The sequence below is a fragment of the Girardinichthys multiradiatus genome, chromosome 3 (genome assembly GCF_021462225.1).
Source record: "Girardinichthys multiradiatus isolate DD_20200921_A chromosome 3, DD_fGirMul_XY1, whole genome shotgun sequence".
In the NCBI taxonomy this organism is placed as follows: domain Eukaryota; kingdom Metazoa; phylum Chordata; class Actinopteri; order Cyprinodontiformes; family Goodeidae; genus Girardinichthys; species Girardinichthys multiradiatus.
In genome coordinates this window covers 11,632,437-11,646,804 of record NC_061796.1, presented here as the reverse complement: position 1 = coordinate 11,646,804, position 14,368 = coordinate 11,632,437, and the positions used below count along the sequence as shown (strand labels likewise).

Here is a 14,368-nt window from a genome sequence, read left to right as displayed (position 1 = left end):
GGCCTTTAGCTCATCCAGAGTGTTGGGTCTTGAGTCTCTCAACGTTCTCTTCACAATATCTCACAGATTCTCTATGGGGTTCAGGTCAGGAGAGTTGGCAGGCCAATTGAGCACAGTGATACCATGGTCAGTAAACTATTTACCAGTGGTTTTGGCACTGTGAGCAGGTGCCAGGTCGTGCTGAAAAATGAAATCTTCATCTCCATAAAGCTTTTCAGCAGATGGAAGCATGAAGTGCTCCAAAATCTCCTGATAGCTAGCTGCATTGACCCTGCCCTTGATAAAACACAGTGGACCAACACCAGCAGCTGACACGGCACCCCAGACCATCACTGACTGTGGGTACTTGACACTGGACTTCTGGCATTTTGGCATTTCCTTCTCCCCAGTCTTCCTCCAGACTCTGGCACCTTGATTTCCGAATGACATGCAGAATTTGCTTTCATACGAAAAAAGTACTTTGGACCACTGAGCAACAGTCCAGTCCTGCTTCTCTGTAGTCCAAGTCAGGCGCTTCTGCAGCTGTTTCTGGTTCAAAAGTGGCTTGACCTGGGGAATGCGGCACCTGTAGCCCATTTCCTGCACACGCCTGTGCACGGTGGCTCTGGATGTTTCTACTCCAGACTCAGTCCACTGCTTCCGCAGGTCCCCCAAGGTCTGGAATCGGCCCTTCTCCACAATCTTCCTCAGGGTCCGGTCACCTCTTCTCGTTGTGCAGCGTTTTCTGCCACACTTTTTCCTACCCACAGACTTCCCACTGAGGTGCCTTGATACAGCACTCTGGGAACAGCCTATTCATTCAGAAATTTCTTTCTGTGTCTTACCCTCTTGCTTGAGGGTGTCAATAGTGGCCTTCTGGACAGCAGTCAGGTCGGCAGTCTTACCCATGATTGGGGTTTTGAGTGATGAACCAGGCTGGGAGTTTTAAAGGCCTCAGGAATCTTTTGCAGGTGTTTAGAGTTAACTCGTTGATTCAGATGATTAGGTTCATAGCTCGTTTAGAAACCCTTTTAATGATATGCTAATTTTGTGAGATAGGAATTTTGGGTTTTCATGAGCTGTATGCCAAAATCATCCGTATTAAGACAATAAAAGACCTGAAATATTTCAGTTAGTGTGCAATGAATCTAAAATATATAAATGTTAAATTTTCATCATGACATTATGGAAAATAATGAACTTTATCACAATATGCTAATATTTTGAGAAGGACCTGTATATTGCCACTGTGAGGCAGAAACCTTGTATCTCCATTTTATTTCTTGTGAGAATAAACTCTAATGATCACCGTGAACATCTGTCTGTTGATCGGTTGAATATCCAATGAAGAGTATCAAAAAGAGCAATACACTTTTACCAAACCTTTTAAATCTGCTTTTCAGTAAAAGTCACTGATAGTTTGTGGTCCACGAAATAAAACTGTTTAATAAAAAGGCATTCTTCTTTTGCACTTACTATTTTCCATTTTAAGAAGATTTTGATTCGATATAGGGTGACCAGATATCAAAAAACCGAATGCGGGACAAGGATACAAATGAGGGACTTTGTGGGACACTTTGCCAACACTATGATGGCATCATAAATTTGAATTTAACAAAGATCTCACGTTACATTTATCAATCTCTGCTTTGCCTATTAGTGCAAAACAATGAATTACCACAAGTTTGAAAAAAACTACAAGCTTTTAATGTTTAACACAAATAATCTCGCCCGCTGTTACTTTGTCTGTCTGGCAGTCATCTCTGGGTTTGAGTAAAAATAAGTCTAGTCTATAGATCAGCAGGCGGCTTTTTCAGCTGTGCATTTCTTGAGTGACTCACTTTTACAGTGTCGCTTCACATTGTTCTCCCCTCTGTCTGAAAATCAAACATAACTTTGGAAAACTTCATAAAAAAAACCTCAGAGATCACCTTTCACTGGCCTCACCCAGTTATAAACCGTTTCAGTCTTTCTTGTAGCAGCATTATCTTTTCCGTGACATACTTTCCATTATATTCTGTATAATCTACTTTATTTTAATAGCATCGTGGTGCGCAGGTTGGTCATGACGTGGGACTTTGCTGCTGCGTATTTTGATTTGACAGCTGATGCGGCTCTGTGATGATGACTGCAGCTCTGCTTTCTTTACATTTCAGAAAAGCTCCAGTCAGATAGTTTGACTTATCAGAATTTGACCCAGTCAAATGTGGGACATTGTTTCTGTTTGAGGGACACCGGGACAGGAGTGATAAATGCGGCACAGTCCCGCACAAATCGGGACCTCTGGTCACCCTAATTCGACATTGCAAAAATCTTGCAATTTTCCAAAGGCCGAAAATGGCTCCCCAAGCCACACTTTGGACACCCTTGGCATAGACAATGGTTGGAGTCAGTGCTTTAAGAGCCACCACATAGCTGGTCAAAGTCAGCATAGCTATCTGCCACAATATGTTTTAGCATTTCACACTCTACCAACTTCTGCCAACAGACTGGCTAGACCTGCACCTGTCCAAATTGCCAGATTTACCGCTACCAGGTTAAATGACCATGCTACTACTTTACCTGCTGTTTGCACAGCAAATTTTCCAGAGGTAAACCTCATAAAGAATCTATGGGTACTGTCAGGTGAAGTTCCTTAACACCATAACAGTACCGTAGCCAGAGCACCCCAATCCATGCCGCATTGATGCAGCAATTCATACAGAAAGGAAAAAGAACAAGTTGTCATCAAATATAAAAGTAAAGCGGCATTAAAAGCTAATATTTATAGCTATACAAATTTTCATGTTTGGTAAGATTAGATGAGTCTTCACTATATTGTAGTCTAACAATACATTAGACTGATGAATGACAAACACACCCAGAAAAAGAGAAAAAAGAATAAGAACGATTAGTAGGAAAAATAGAAATGTTTGATGATGCAGAACCATAGAACAGAAAAAGAGGGACATAATGTAAAAGCACAACAGCTAGAAATGCTAATTAGTCTGCTCTCTATTCCCCAAGACGCTTGTTTAATTAGAGACTGCTCCCACCGGAAAAACTTAAGGAAAAACACTTACAGTGTAGATATTGCTGGAACACCTCCCTTTCTCCTTTTCAATAGCTAAAATAAGGGAACAATGTTATGAAGGTTAAACTGAGTATCGATCATCTGGAAATGAGATTGCTTAGAGAAAACGAGGTCAAATGGAAGCTGAATTTGCTGTGTGTTGTACTTCAACCTTCAACTGGTTTGATAATAACAACTTGAAAAGATAACTGGTGCCAAGTTTCTGAAATGTTGTCACAAAGTGGTTCTTTTCTCTGCATTTAAAGATTGAAATGTTCACAAACACAACAAAACTATACATCCAACGGCCACGGAGTATCTCCCAGACTCCCTCAAATATTTACGTACACATGCAGTTCATCTGTCTTCTTCTCTAACCACAGCACATACCACAGTGACTAACATATGACAGCAGGCTTCCAGAAATAAACCGGCTCATAGCAGCTGCTTCAAACACACAAACACTGTCTGTCCATGGTAGATACTTCACATTGTCCACTGTAAAGAGGGTTGTTTGTTGTTAAAAGGTGTCTGCCACTTCATGCCTTCAACACTAACAGAGATGTTGGCATATAACATACAGAACAGAGTCGTGGGGCCCATGAAGCACAACTGTCTATACAGCCAGGGCTGAAATGTAATAAACATAGCATCGTATTTCTCGGATAGATTTTCAGTAACATTACTGTTTTAATTGTACACAGAAATTATGTTGTTGGTGTTCTTGCCCTTAAATACACCTTTTTGACAGTCAACAGAAACAGAAATCACACCATTACAAACAATTAGTGACAAACAGTATCATGAAGACCAAGGAACACAGCAAACAGTTCAGGGAAAACGAAAATTTAAATGCAGGGTAAGATTATAAAACAATATCCAAAACTTGGAACATCTCTACCGTTCAGTCTGGAAAATTAAAAGAGTATGTTCAGTGTAAACCTACCAAGACGTTACTGTCCGCAAAAGATAGCATTAATCAGAGAAGCGCCAAAAGGCCAACAGTAACTTCTGAGTAGCTGCAGAGATCTATAGCTCAGTTGGTAAAGTTAGCTATTAGCAGTAAACAAATCTGGCCTTTGAGGAAGAGTGGCTAGAAGGAAGTAATCATTAAAAGAAAGCCATAAAACACACGTGTGTTTGTATTTTGCCACAATGCATGTAGAACACACATCAGTACTAGGACGCTCTGATTAGAAGGCACCAAAATGCAAACATCCACAGCTCAAATGGGAGATTCTGGCAACAAATTTGGCCTTTTTAAATAAGTGCCGAGAACAAAGTGATTGTCAAAGAAAACCAGAACCAGTCTTTTTGGCAGTTTGCCCACAGGGCACGTATAAGTAGCACGTGAGAAAAGATAAGACCAAAGTTGAACTCTTTGGCCTGAATGCTAAACACTGTGTTGCAAAAAACCAACACTGCACATTCCCCTGAACACACCATCATGTGTGAAAATGCGTCCCTTCAATAGGCCAAAGGAATCTGGTCAGCTATGATAAGTGGAATAGAACTTATATAATGCTTTTCTAGTCATACTTACCATTCAAAGAGCTTTATAAGAGAGCCACATTCACTCAGGCCTACTCACAAACGCACACACATTCATACTCCTATAGACCTACATACATTGGCAAGAAACTTGAATTTAAGTGCCTTGCCATTAACATATGGCAGGAGGATGCTGGAATCAAACTCACAACCTTCCAATTGCACGATGACTACTCTTTCCATAAAAAATAACAGTTGCCAGAAGTTGTGTAGAAGTTTGATGGAACTACATACAGGGCAACCCTGGAAGCAAACTTGTTAAGGCTGATAAAGTGTTAAGACTGGCATGGAGGGTTACCTTCCTGAAGGGCAATGAGCACAGAGATACAGCCACAGTAACCAAGGAAAGGTTTAGATCAAAGCACATTCATATGTTAGACTGGTTCAACTGAATCAAACTGAGACTTGGAAGTTGTACATGTCCATGGACAATGGCCATCCAATCTCACTGAGCTATTAGGGCAAAAGTATTAGTGATGCTCAATACGAATGCATATCAAAATGTATAGAGTTTATATGTGAAATAGTTTCTAAAACATTGGTCATTTTCACTTCACAAATAAGCAAAATGTAAACAGTTGCAAAAACAAGTGTATCACAAACAACAGATGCTTCTGAGATAACAAAAATGGGTCTAACTTGCCAGCAGTAAAGCAGAAGGCAGCATGAGTCAGTTCCTGAGGGTCTGTATGCACACAATAGATAGTTTCTTCAATATGAGTTTTCCTTATACTTAATGAAGAATTTTAAAAATGTTGAAAAATGATATGCATGTAGCCTGTTGGAAAATAAGTAGTTGCATATGTGAAATACAAAATATGCCTTGTAAAAAACTTGTGACCAACACCACACAAGACAGACATATGAACTGAAACTCTTTATAAAATTATCACAGCCCAATAAAGCACTTCGAAGAGTAAAAAAAAAACCCAGATGTGAGGGAAGTAGTAAATTTAGAGTATTTCAGTAGTCCCCTTTCAACTTCTGTATTTATAGATCTGTTGCTTTCTTGCTGCTAATGGAACATGAGAGCAAGGCTGTGCAACTCAACCACATTATTAAAAAGCCTCTTGTATACCTCATTCAGCACACAAACAAGCTCTCAGGAACATGTTCTTTTACAAATACACATACATGTATACACACACAATCGCACCAAGTCCAGACATGCAGAGAAAAATATCAGTCAGCTAATTAATAGGTACAGTGGTGTGAAAAAGTGTTTGCCCTCTTCTTGATTTCTTATTTTGTTGCATGTTTGTCACACTTAGGTGTTTCAGATCATCAAACAAATTTAAATATATCAGGTTAAAGTTAACACAAAATGCAGTTTTTAAATGAAGGTTTTTATTATTACAGGGAGAAAAAACATCCAAACCTACATGGCCTTGTGTGAAAAAGTGACATAAAACATAACTTAACTGTGGTTTATCACACCTGAGTTCATTTTTCTAGCCACACCCAGGCCTGATTATTGTCACACCTGTTCTCAATCAAGAAATCACATAAATAGGACCTGCCTGACAAACTGAAGTAGACTAAAAGATCATGAAACGTTAGCCATCATGCAGAGACCTAAAGAAATTCAGGAACAAATAAGAAAGAAAATAATTGGGATTTATCAGTCTGGAAAAGGCTTTCAACCCATTTCTTTTTTTAAAGATATTTTTTTGGCACTAGTGGCCTTTATTTTTTTGACAGTAGGCAGACAGGAAAGAGGGGTAGAGAGAGGGGGAGACATTCGGCGGGTCCGGGACTCGAACCCGGGACGGCCGCTTTGAGGACCGTAGCCTCTGTATATGGTCGCGCACTTAACCCATACACCATCAGCACCGCGCCTTTCAAGCCATTTCTAAAGCTTTAGGACTCCAGAGAATCAGAGTGAGAGCCGTTATCCACAAATGGCGAAAACATGCTACAGGAGTGAACCTTCCCAGGAGTGGCCAGCTGACCAAAATTACTCCAAGAGTGCAGCGACAACTTGCCCAAGAGGTCACAATGGTCCTTACAACAACATCCAAAAAACTTCAGGCTTCACTTGCTTCAGTTAAGGTCTGTGTTCATGTCTCCACCTTAAGAAAGAAACTGGACAAAAATGGCCTGCATGGCAGAATTCCATTTGAATACCACTGCTGAGCGAAAAGAACATTAGGGCTCGTATCAATTTTTTCAGAAAACATCTTGATGATCCCCAAGACTTTTGGGAAAATACTCTGTGGACTGACGAGACAAAAGTTGAACATTTTGGAAGGTGCGTGTCCCATTATATCTGGCGTAAAAGTAACACCACATTTCAGAAAAAGAACATGATACCACCGGTAAAATATGGTGGTGGCAGTGTGGTGGCCTGGGGCTGTTTTGCTGCTGCAGGACCTGGAAGACTTGCTGTGATAAATAGTACCATTAATTCTGCTGTCTACGAAAAAGTCCTGAAGAGAATTTCTAGTCATCTGTCCGTGACCTCAACCTGAAAAGAACTTGGGTTCTACAGGAGGACAATGACCCAAAACACACCAGCAAGTCCATCCCTGAATGGCTGAAGAAAACCTAAATGAAGACTTTAGAATGGCCTAATCAAAGTCCTGACCTTAACAAGGCCATTCATACTCAAACACCTCCCAATATAACTGAATTACAAAAATTCTGCACTGCAAAGATGAGTGGCCCAAAATTCCTCCATAGCACTGTAAAAGACTCATTTCAAGTTATTGCAAATGCTTGATGGCAGTTGTTGCTGCTAAGGGTGGCCCAACCAGTTATTAGGTTTAGGGGGAAACCACTTTTTCACACAGGCCCATATAAGTTTGAATTTTGTCATTTAAAAACTGCTTTTCATGTTTACTTTGTTGCCTTTGAATAGTATTTAAATTTGATGATCAGAAACACTTACGTGAAAAAAACATAAATCAGGAAGATGGCAAACACCACTGTATGTATTTGCTGCTGAGTTCAACAGAATAGGAGTTTAACAAATCTAGTCTAAATGCAATAAGCTCACAAAATGCTCCAACATATATGAACATACACAATATTGCCAAACGTATTGGGTCACACCACCAAATCAATGGATTCCAGTGTTACAACCACTTTCATGGCTGCAGGTGTGTAAAGTCTGGTGTGGAGAAACTTGACGACCTAACCTCAACCTCCTTGAACACCTTTGGAATGAATTAGAGCAGAGGCTGCCATCTTGGTTTTCTCATCTGACCATAAACAAACTCTTAAACTTTGTGGAAGATGTTTACAGAATAGTTAAAGTTGCTATTGCTGGCAACAAATAATCAGACCTTATAGGTGACATTATAGATGTCATCAAATTTCATGTGCATGTAAAGGTAGACAGACAAATACTTTTTGTAATATGGTGTATGAGGGAGCAAACTTCACAACTTGTGATTTTGTTTCAACGCTCCAGAAAAGACTAAAGATGCACAGATTAGGTTTTTGCTGGCAATAATAAGTTATTGTTTCCTTAAAGTCTTACCTGTTACCTGGTTTTTGTCCAATTCCCTCCATTTTGCTAAGGATTGTTACACATTTGTTATTTCCATGTCCAAAAATTCGATCCGATTTGTTGGTTGATGGTCTGTAGACTGAAGAGTTCTTTATTTCAATCCATTTAATAAATATATAAGTAACCTTTATGAGTATTATATTTTTTTCCCTCAATAATAGGCACAAGAAAAGTAAAATGAAAAGTCTAAATTAAAGTTTACCACAGATTCAAAACAGTTTTGCTTACATTTTGAAACATGATCTCAGTTTTCTGTGAGAAATCTTATTGTTGCTTTAAGTAGAGGAAGGTGCCCTCACTTTATTACATGCTTTAATGCCCAGAACTAAAGTTTCATTCAGGTCGTCTTTCCACTCACATCTGAAGGACATACTCAGGCTTTTTGAGCACTGACCCACACTCACATAAGAGCTCAGTGCTTAGATTTCAAAAGCCAGGTACAAAAATACTTCCCACACAAGAGCAGTCTTGTGTTTCTTTGTATATCTGCTTTGGAGGTGAGTTTGTCCACAATGCTCATGAGCTGTGTTTTACTAGGACCACAGTATGTAGTAAAGCAGCTACAGCCACTGTGATGACGAAGGAGAAGGCATAACACAGAAAGAGTTGTCATGGCAATGCATGTTAAAGAAATGCACACAGCAAAAGGATGAAAAGGCATTTTGGTTCCAGTGCCAGCAGACTCTGTGGTCAGTCAGGTTGTAATTTAGCCAAGAAGCTCTAAAGAGTCTGATAATCCCTGTAATTAAGAGCACCAGGTTAAAGAGGTGTGTACTTACACACAAAAAATGTTACCTTACATTATTAGCACTGTTTCTAACCAAAATCTACAGATTATGTGGCAAAAGAAACATTAAGTCTTCCTGAGTACTGTACAGTACCTTGCAAAATATTCTTATCCCTTAAGCGTTATGGCAAATTAACCCAAAAAGGTCCATCAAAAACATAGTGTAAAATTGTGAGGTGAAATGAAAATTATACATGTTTTTTTTACTTTTTATATATATATAAATAAAAATCTGAAAATAAATTAGTTTAAACTCACATGGGGCAAGTAACAGGTATGGGCAATATAAAAATCACACCTAAACCCACATAAGGAGAGAGGTTGACTCTATCTTTGCACTGTGTCTGTGTGCACCACACGAAGCATGGAGAACAAAAAGAGAATTGCCCGAAATTATGGAAAAATATCAATAATCTCAAGGTTACAAGCATTTTTCAAGAAATCTTCATGTTCCTTTGTCCACAGTGTGCAACATAATCAAGACGTTCACCCATGGCACTGTATCTGATCTCCCTGGAAGTGGACGGAAGAGTAAAACTAAATAAATTGTTGATAAGCAGCCCCAATTAAGTTTCAAAGGAATTCCTGCTGTCCTGCAGTGTCAGTGCAAACTATCCGCCGACATTTGAATGAAACAAAACGCTATGGCAAGATACCCAGATGGAGCCCACTTCTGACAGAGACATAAAAAACTAGACTGCGGTTTGCCAAAATGTACATGTGCAAGCCAAATTCCTTCTTTGAGTCTTGCGAACAGATGAGACAAAGAATGATTTATGAGTGATGAGATTTTTGGTGAAGCTCATCGTTCTACTTTTTTCCAAAACAGAATGAGGCGTACAAAGAAAAGAACACAGTACCTACAGTCAAGTATGGTGGAGGTTTAAAGATGTTTTGGGGTTTTTTAGCTGCCTTTTGCACTGGGTGCCAAAGGCGGCCATGAAATCTGAAGATTAACAAAGGATTCAATTCAATTCAATTCAGTTTTACTTATATGGCGCCAATTCACAACACATGTTCTCTCAAGGCACTTCACAACAGTCAGGTACATACACTCCAAGTAATCCTAACAATTGAACAGTGCAGTCGGAGTTAGGGCCACAATGTAGGGCCCAGTGTCATAAAGCTGGGTTTGCATCCTAGGTCATGGATCTTCCAGATGGAAAATGACTTACATACTTAAAAAAAGAAGTCAGAAATGGATGGAAACAACAAAATTCTAGTTGAGAGGCGCAAGACGATTGTTGATGTTTATAGGAAGTGTGTAATTTAAATTCTTTTTTCAAAGAGATGTGCAACCAAATATTAAGTAGAGGTGCCAATAGTTTTGTCCAGCCCATTTTTGGAGTCTTGTTTGAAATTATGTCAAATTTGTCTTTTTTTCTCTGCTTTTTGGTATTGCTCCAATACACAGAAAGAAAGAAAAAACCTTGTATAACAAAATGTGCAACTGCGATAATTTTTTTGACTATAATGCTTTATTTCTGGAAAAGTATTTTTGGCCATGACTGTACGTAACAATATCCTAAGCTTTGGACATTTCTTCGGGCATCTCATGGAGCACTGTTCAATCTATCAATGGAACAGATGAAAGCCCCTGTTGAAACATGGTAATGGGAGCATCATGCAGTGAGGATACAGAAATACAGTTCCAACTCCAGAAGAAAACCTGGTAGAGGCTGCAAAGGATCTGAGACTGGGGCAGAGGTTTACCTTCCACCTGGACAACAACTCTAAAAATACAACCAAAGCTACAAAGGAATGCTATAGATTAACATACAAACATCGTCATGTTTGTGTGTAACAGCCCTATGACACCACAGTTTAATCTTCATTAGGTTTGTATGGTAAAGGAAGATACTCTGCCTTAGGTAATCACACACACTTCCTATGCATTTAACACTGTAGCATACATATTTTGATCACCTGCTAAGTGTGGCTGTCATGGAGTTTTTGGATATGAAAAAAAATCCACAACTGGAGCACCACAGGTCTAACACGTCATGTGTACTGCTCATATGCACCACTGTTTCAGCATTTACGCAATTATCACTCAAATACTGCATCAATGACCCAGGAACATTACTTAATCTAATGTAACACTATGCCAACACTCTGTGCTGATGAAGATTCCTCGCCTCAGCATGCAAGATGCTCGTAACTGAATGTAAAACTGAAATAAATAGGAATATTTAATAGGAAAACTAAATATTACCCAAACGTGACATCACAGCAACAGTAACATACTCAGTCCTGACACACAAACACTGAATTCCTCACCCTGGATTCTCATCCACATGCACTATTCAGAACGGAGTGCATCTACAGCATCACTCATAGTTTAAAGATGTGACAGTATGTCATAATCCCCAAGACTCCTAAATTTTCATTAATTCTTTTTCACATTCTATCGCGTTAAAACCACAAACTTCAATCTATGTTGGGAGATTTTTTTATGACGTGACAAAAGACAAAAAGGAACATAGCTGGGAAGGGAAAGAAAAAGGATTCATGATTTTCAAAGTGTTTCACAATCAAAACCTTGAGAAGTTTGGCACTAATTTGTAAACATCCCCTTTTAGAAGTCATCTAATAAGTAAGAGTGGTTGTGCAGAATGTAAAAAAAAAAGTTCAAGGAGTGTGAATATTCTTGCAAGACAATACTTTTTGTTTGTTAGTTTCTTTCTTTGTCATTTGTTTGTGTTTGTCTGGAGTATCGTTGTAGACATGAGTAAACAAAATCAACAAGATAACTTAACATTAGCCCAAACAATTACTACAAAAGTTTTAATAATCTAAAGAAGAATACAGAAAAATACCTAAATAAACTGTCGTTGTGGTTGATTATTCATAATACCGCGAGATTTCACATGCACATTGAAAATGTAACACTAACTGCAAGTCAAAATATAACCAGAAAGTTTGTTTCGGCTTACAAAGACCAATCGTAAATTAGTATGCATGTTGTAATTGTGTTGACAGACTCACCCTGAATGCGGTTTGGAGGACTCTGTCATGACACTGATTAAGATACTCCTTCCGGACAAAGCGGGACTCCAAAAACAAATCCGTTTAAATATGCTGGATATCCATTACGCTATCGCCGCAACATCACCTGGACGGTACATGAAAAACAAAATAGTTTTTAAATGCCTCGCACTTTTAAATATGTCAATCAACAAGACGTTTTATTTTAGAAGCGAATATCTACATGCGTTTATAACACAGCAAGTGATTAAAGTTCACGTTGACCTAAAGCGCAACGACAGCATAATGTCCGTCACCGCCAACTGCGACTCAAGCGCTGATATGTTTACTTACTGCTAAGTTAGGAGCGTTTCAGTAAGAAAATAGAAGTCTTACTGGTTCTTTTCCTTATGGTTTATTACTTGACAAATCCACTTGATATAATCCCCGTCTCCCAGTGGCTGAATAACTCCTAACATGATCAAGTTATAGAGACACATTGAACCATGAAACTACTTCCGGAAATTACTTTCAAACTGACAGTCCAACAAAATTTTCTCCTTGCTTATGCACACGTTACTGTGGTAAACATCCATCAGTCTATACCCGCTCATCATTGCCGTGATAAACACCAGAGACCACAGCAGTTTATGTAGGCTGCTTTTACTTTTCTAAAGTAGTGTTTTAAAATGATATGCTTATAGTTTTATTTGGGAAAAAAAATGTTTTGCTTTAAGAATTTTGCTTGTGTGCATTTATATTCACATCCATTCCTAAGGAAAAATAATATATATATACATCTTTTTTTTTTTGCACAACTCTAGCTGCAACCACTTTAAAATGCGAAGTATTTGACTACAATACAACTAATGCTTGATAAGCTACATTTCCTTTGCCAGCTGATTATCTCCTCTGGCTTTGTATATATAATTCAATTTGCACTAAAGCACAAAGTTTGGAAACAACAACAGTATGAGTTCTAAAGATTTTCTGATGTATTTAATGCATTATATGAGCTTTAATTAATATGCAGCATTTTCTTCCATATAAGTTTAAGTACCTATTGATGTCACCAGATCTTTGCTGAATAAATGCTTGCAAAATAGAAGGACAAATCATATTTTTTATGTAAAAATTATAAAATGCAGTTGTTAAAACCAAAGGTATTTACTTTAAATAAAGCAAAGTCTAAGCAAAAAAAAAAAACAAACAAACAAAAAAACGGAATACCCGATAAATAAAATACATTTATATTCTGATAACTGACTATAAGTTTCACCTTCATTTGCAAGTATAGTAATGAAACTATGTCTGTTTCGTTACAAATGTGATCTTGCCTCCAAATGTTTGGGCTATAGTGTATTTGTTTTAAAACTGCATTGGAAATTAGGGCTCATGGAACATCAGGGAAGCTGGTCCAAGTTGATGAGAAGATGAATAAAGCTTAATACAGAGCAGAACTGAAAGACAACCTGTCACAGGACTTCAGTCCCCAGGTTGTACTGAAGTCCTGTTACAATGGAAAATGTTACAATGGCTAGTCAATGTAAAAGAGCAAAATCCAGTTGAAACTCTAAAGCCAGACCTGCAAATTTTTCTTTAACTAACTCTGACTGACCTTGAGCTATTTTTTAAAGAAGAATGGCCAAAACGTCAGTATTAAGATGTTGAAATGGTAGAGATATTCTCTCGAAGACTTGCAGCTGCAGTTGTAGTGAAAGTCGATTCTAGACAGTATTGACTCAGTGGGGTGAATGCAAATTAATTCCACATTTTTCAGGAAAAAATTATGACTTTTTTTAAAACTCACAATCATGCACTGCTTTGTGTTGGTTCATTACAAAAAATCCCAGTAAAGTACATTAAAGTTTGTGGTTGTTACATGTGAAAAATTGTGAAATGTGAAAAAGTTCAAGAAATATTAGTACTCTAACTTTTGTCGTGAATACATTTTAAATTAACTACTTTCAGAAGACTTTTATTTGGGAATTGTTACTTTTACTTAAGGTAAATGTTCTAATAAGTGTACCTTTTCTCTAGCAAAATGTAATACTTGCTGAACCTGTGCACTCCACCTACCCGCCCATCACAAAATCTATTTTATTCTGAAGGCCTGCTAAATAGTTTCCGGTTTCCTGTTGGAAACTTAACACAGTTCCCCTGAGCCCGCATTCGTCAGCACATCTCACGCCAATCATTCTCATCGGGAATTCATTGAGCGCCAGGTGGAGAGCGGATGTGCAAAAATAGCTCACATGAACTTAATTTGCAGTCATATAATCTTTTTTGTAGTTCTTTGAGTCCCTTGAGTGAATCATCCAGGAGTTTCTACAAACACAGAACACTTAATGAAATTATATATGAATTAGCTAGTTTTCCCCTTGGCTCTGATTACTCTGGCAATTTTCATACAAATATGTAGCTGCACCACGTGTTCCCACCACTAGATGTCACTATTTGAAAACGAAATAAATGAGCTGTTACCCAGCCAAGGGTCTTGGGGGCACACTGCTCTGTT

At 38.3% G+C, this 14,368-nt stretch overlaps 1 protein-coding gene across 5 annotated transcripts in view; it reads right to left on the bottom strand.

The window, feature by feature from the left end:
- cobl (cordon-bleu WH2 repeat protein) overlaps positions 1 to 12,372 on the bottom strand; it is an 81,511-nt gene extending 69,139 nt beyond the window's left edge. For 4 of the 5 annotated variants that reach the window (XM_047360653.1, XM_047360658.1, XM_047360657.1 and 1 more), the window contains exons 1-2: positions 12,205 to 12,349; positions 11,872 to 11,998 (exon numbers count right to left, since the gene is read on the bottom strand). In XM_047360653.1, coding sequence (XP_047216609.1) covers positions 11,872 to 11,900 — 29 coding nt within the window. In that variant the 5' untranslated portion in view covers positions 11,901 to 11,998; positions 12,205 to 12,349. Of the gene's footprint in view, positions 1 to 11,871; positions 11,999 to 12,204 lie in introns of all 5 variants that reach the window. The other variant, XM_047360654.1, reaches the window with a different exon arrangement.
- Between the last annotated feature and the right edge of the window lie 1,996 nt (positions 12,373 to 14,368).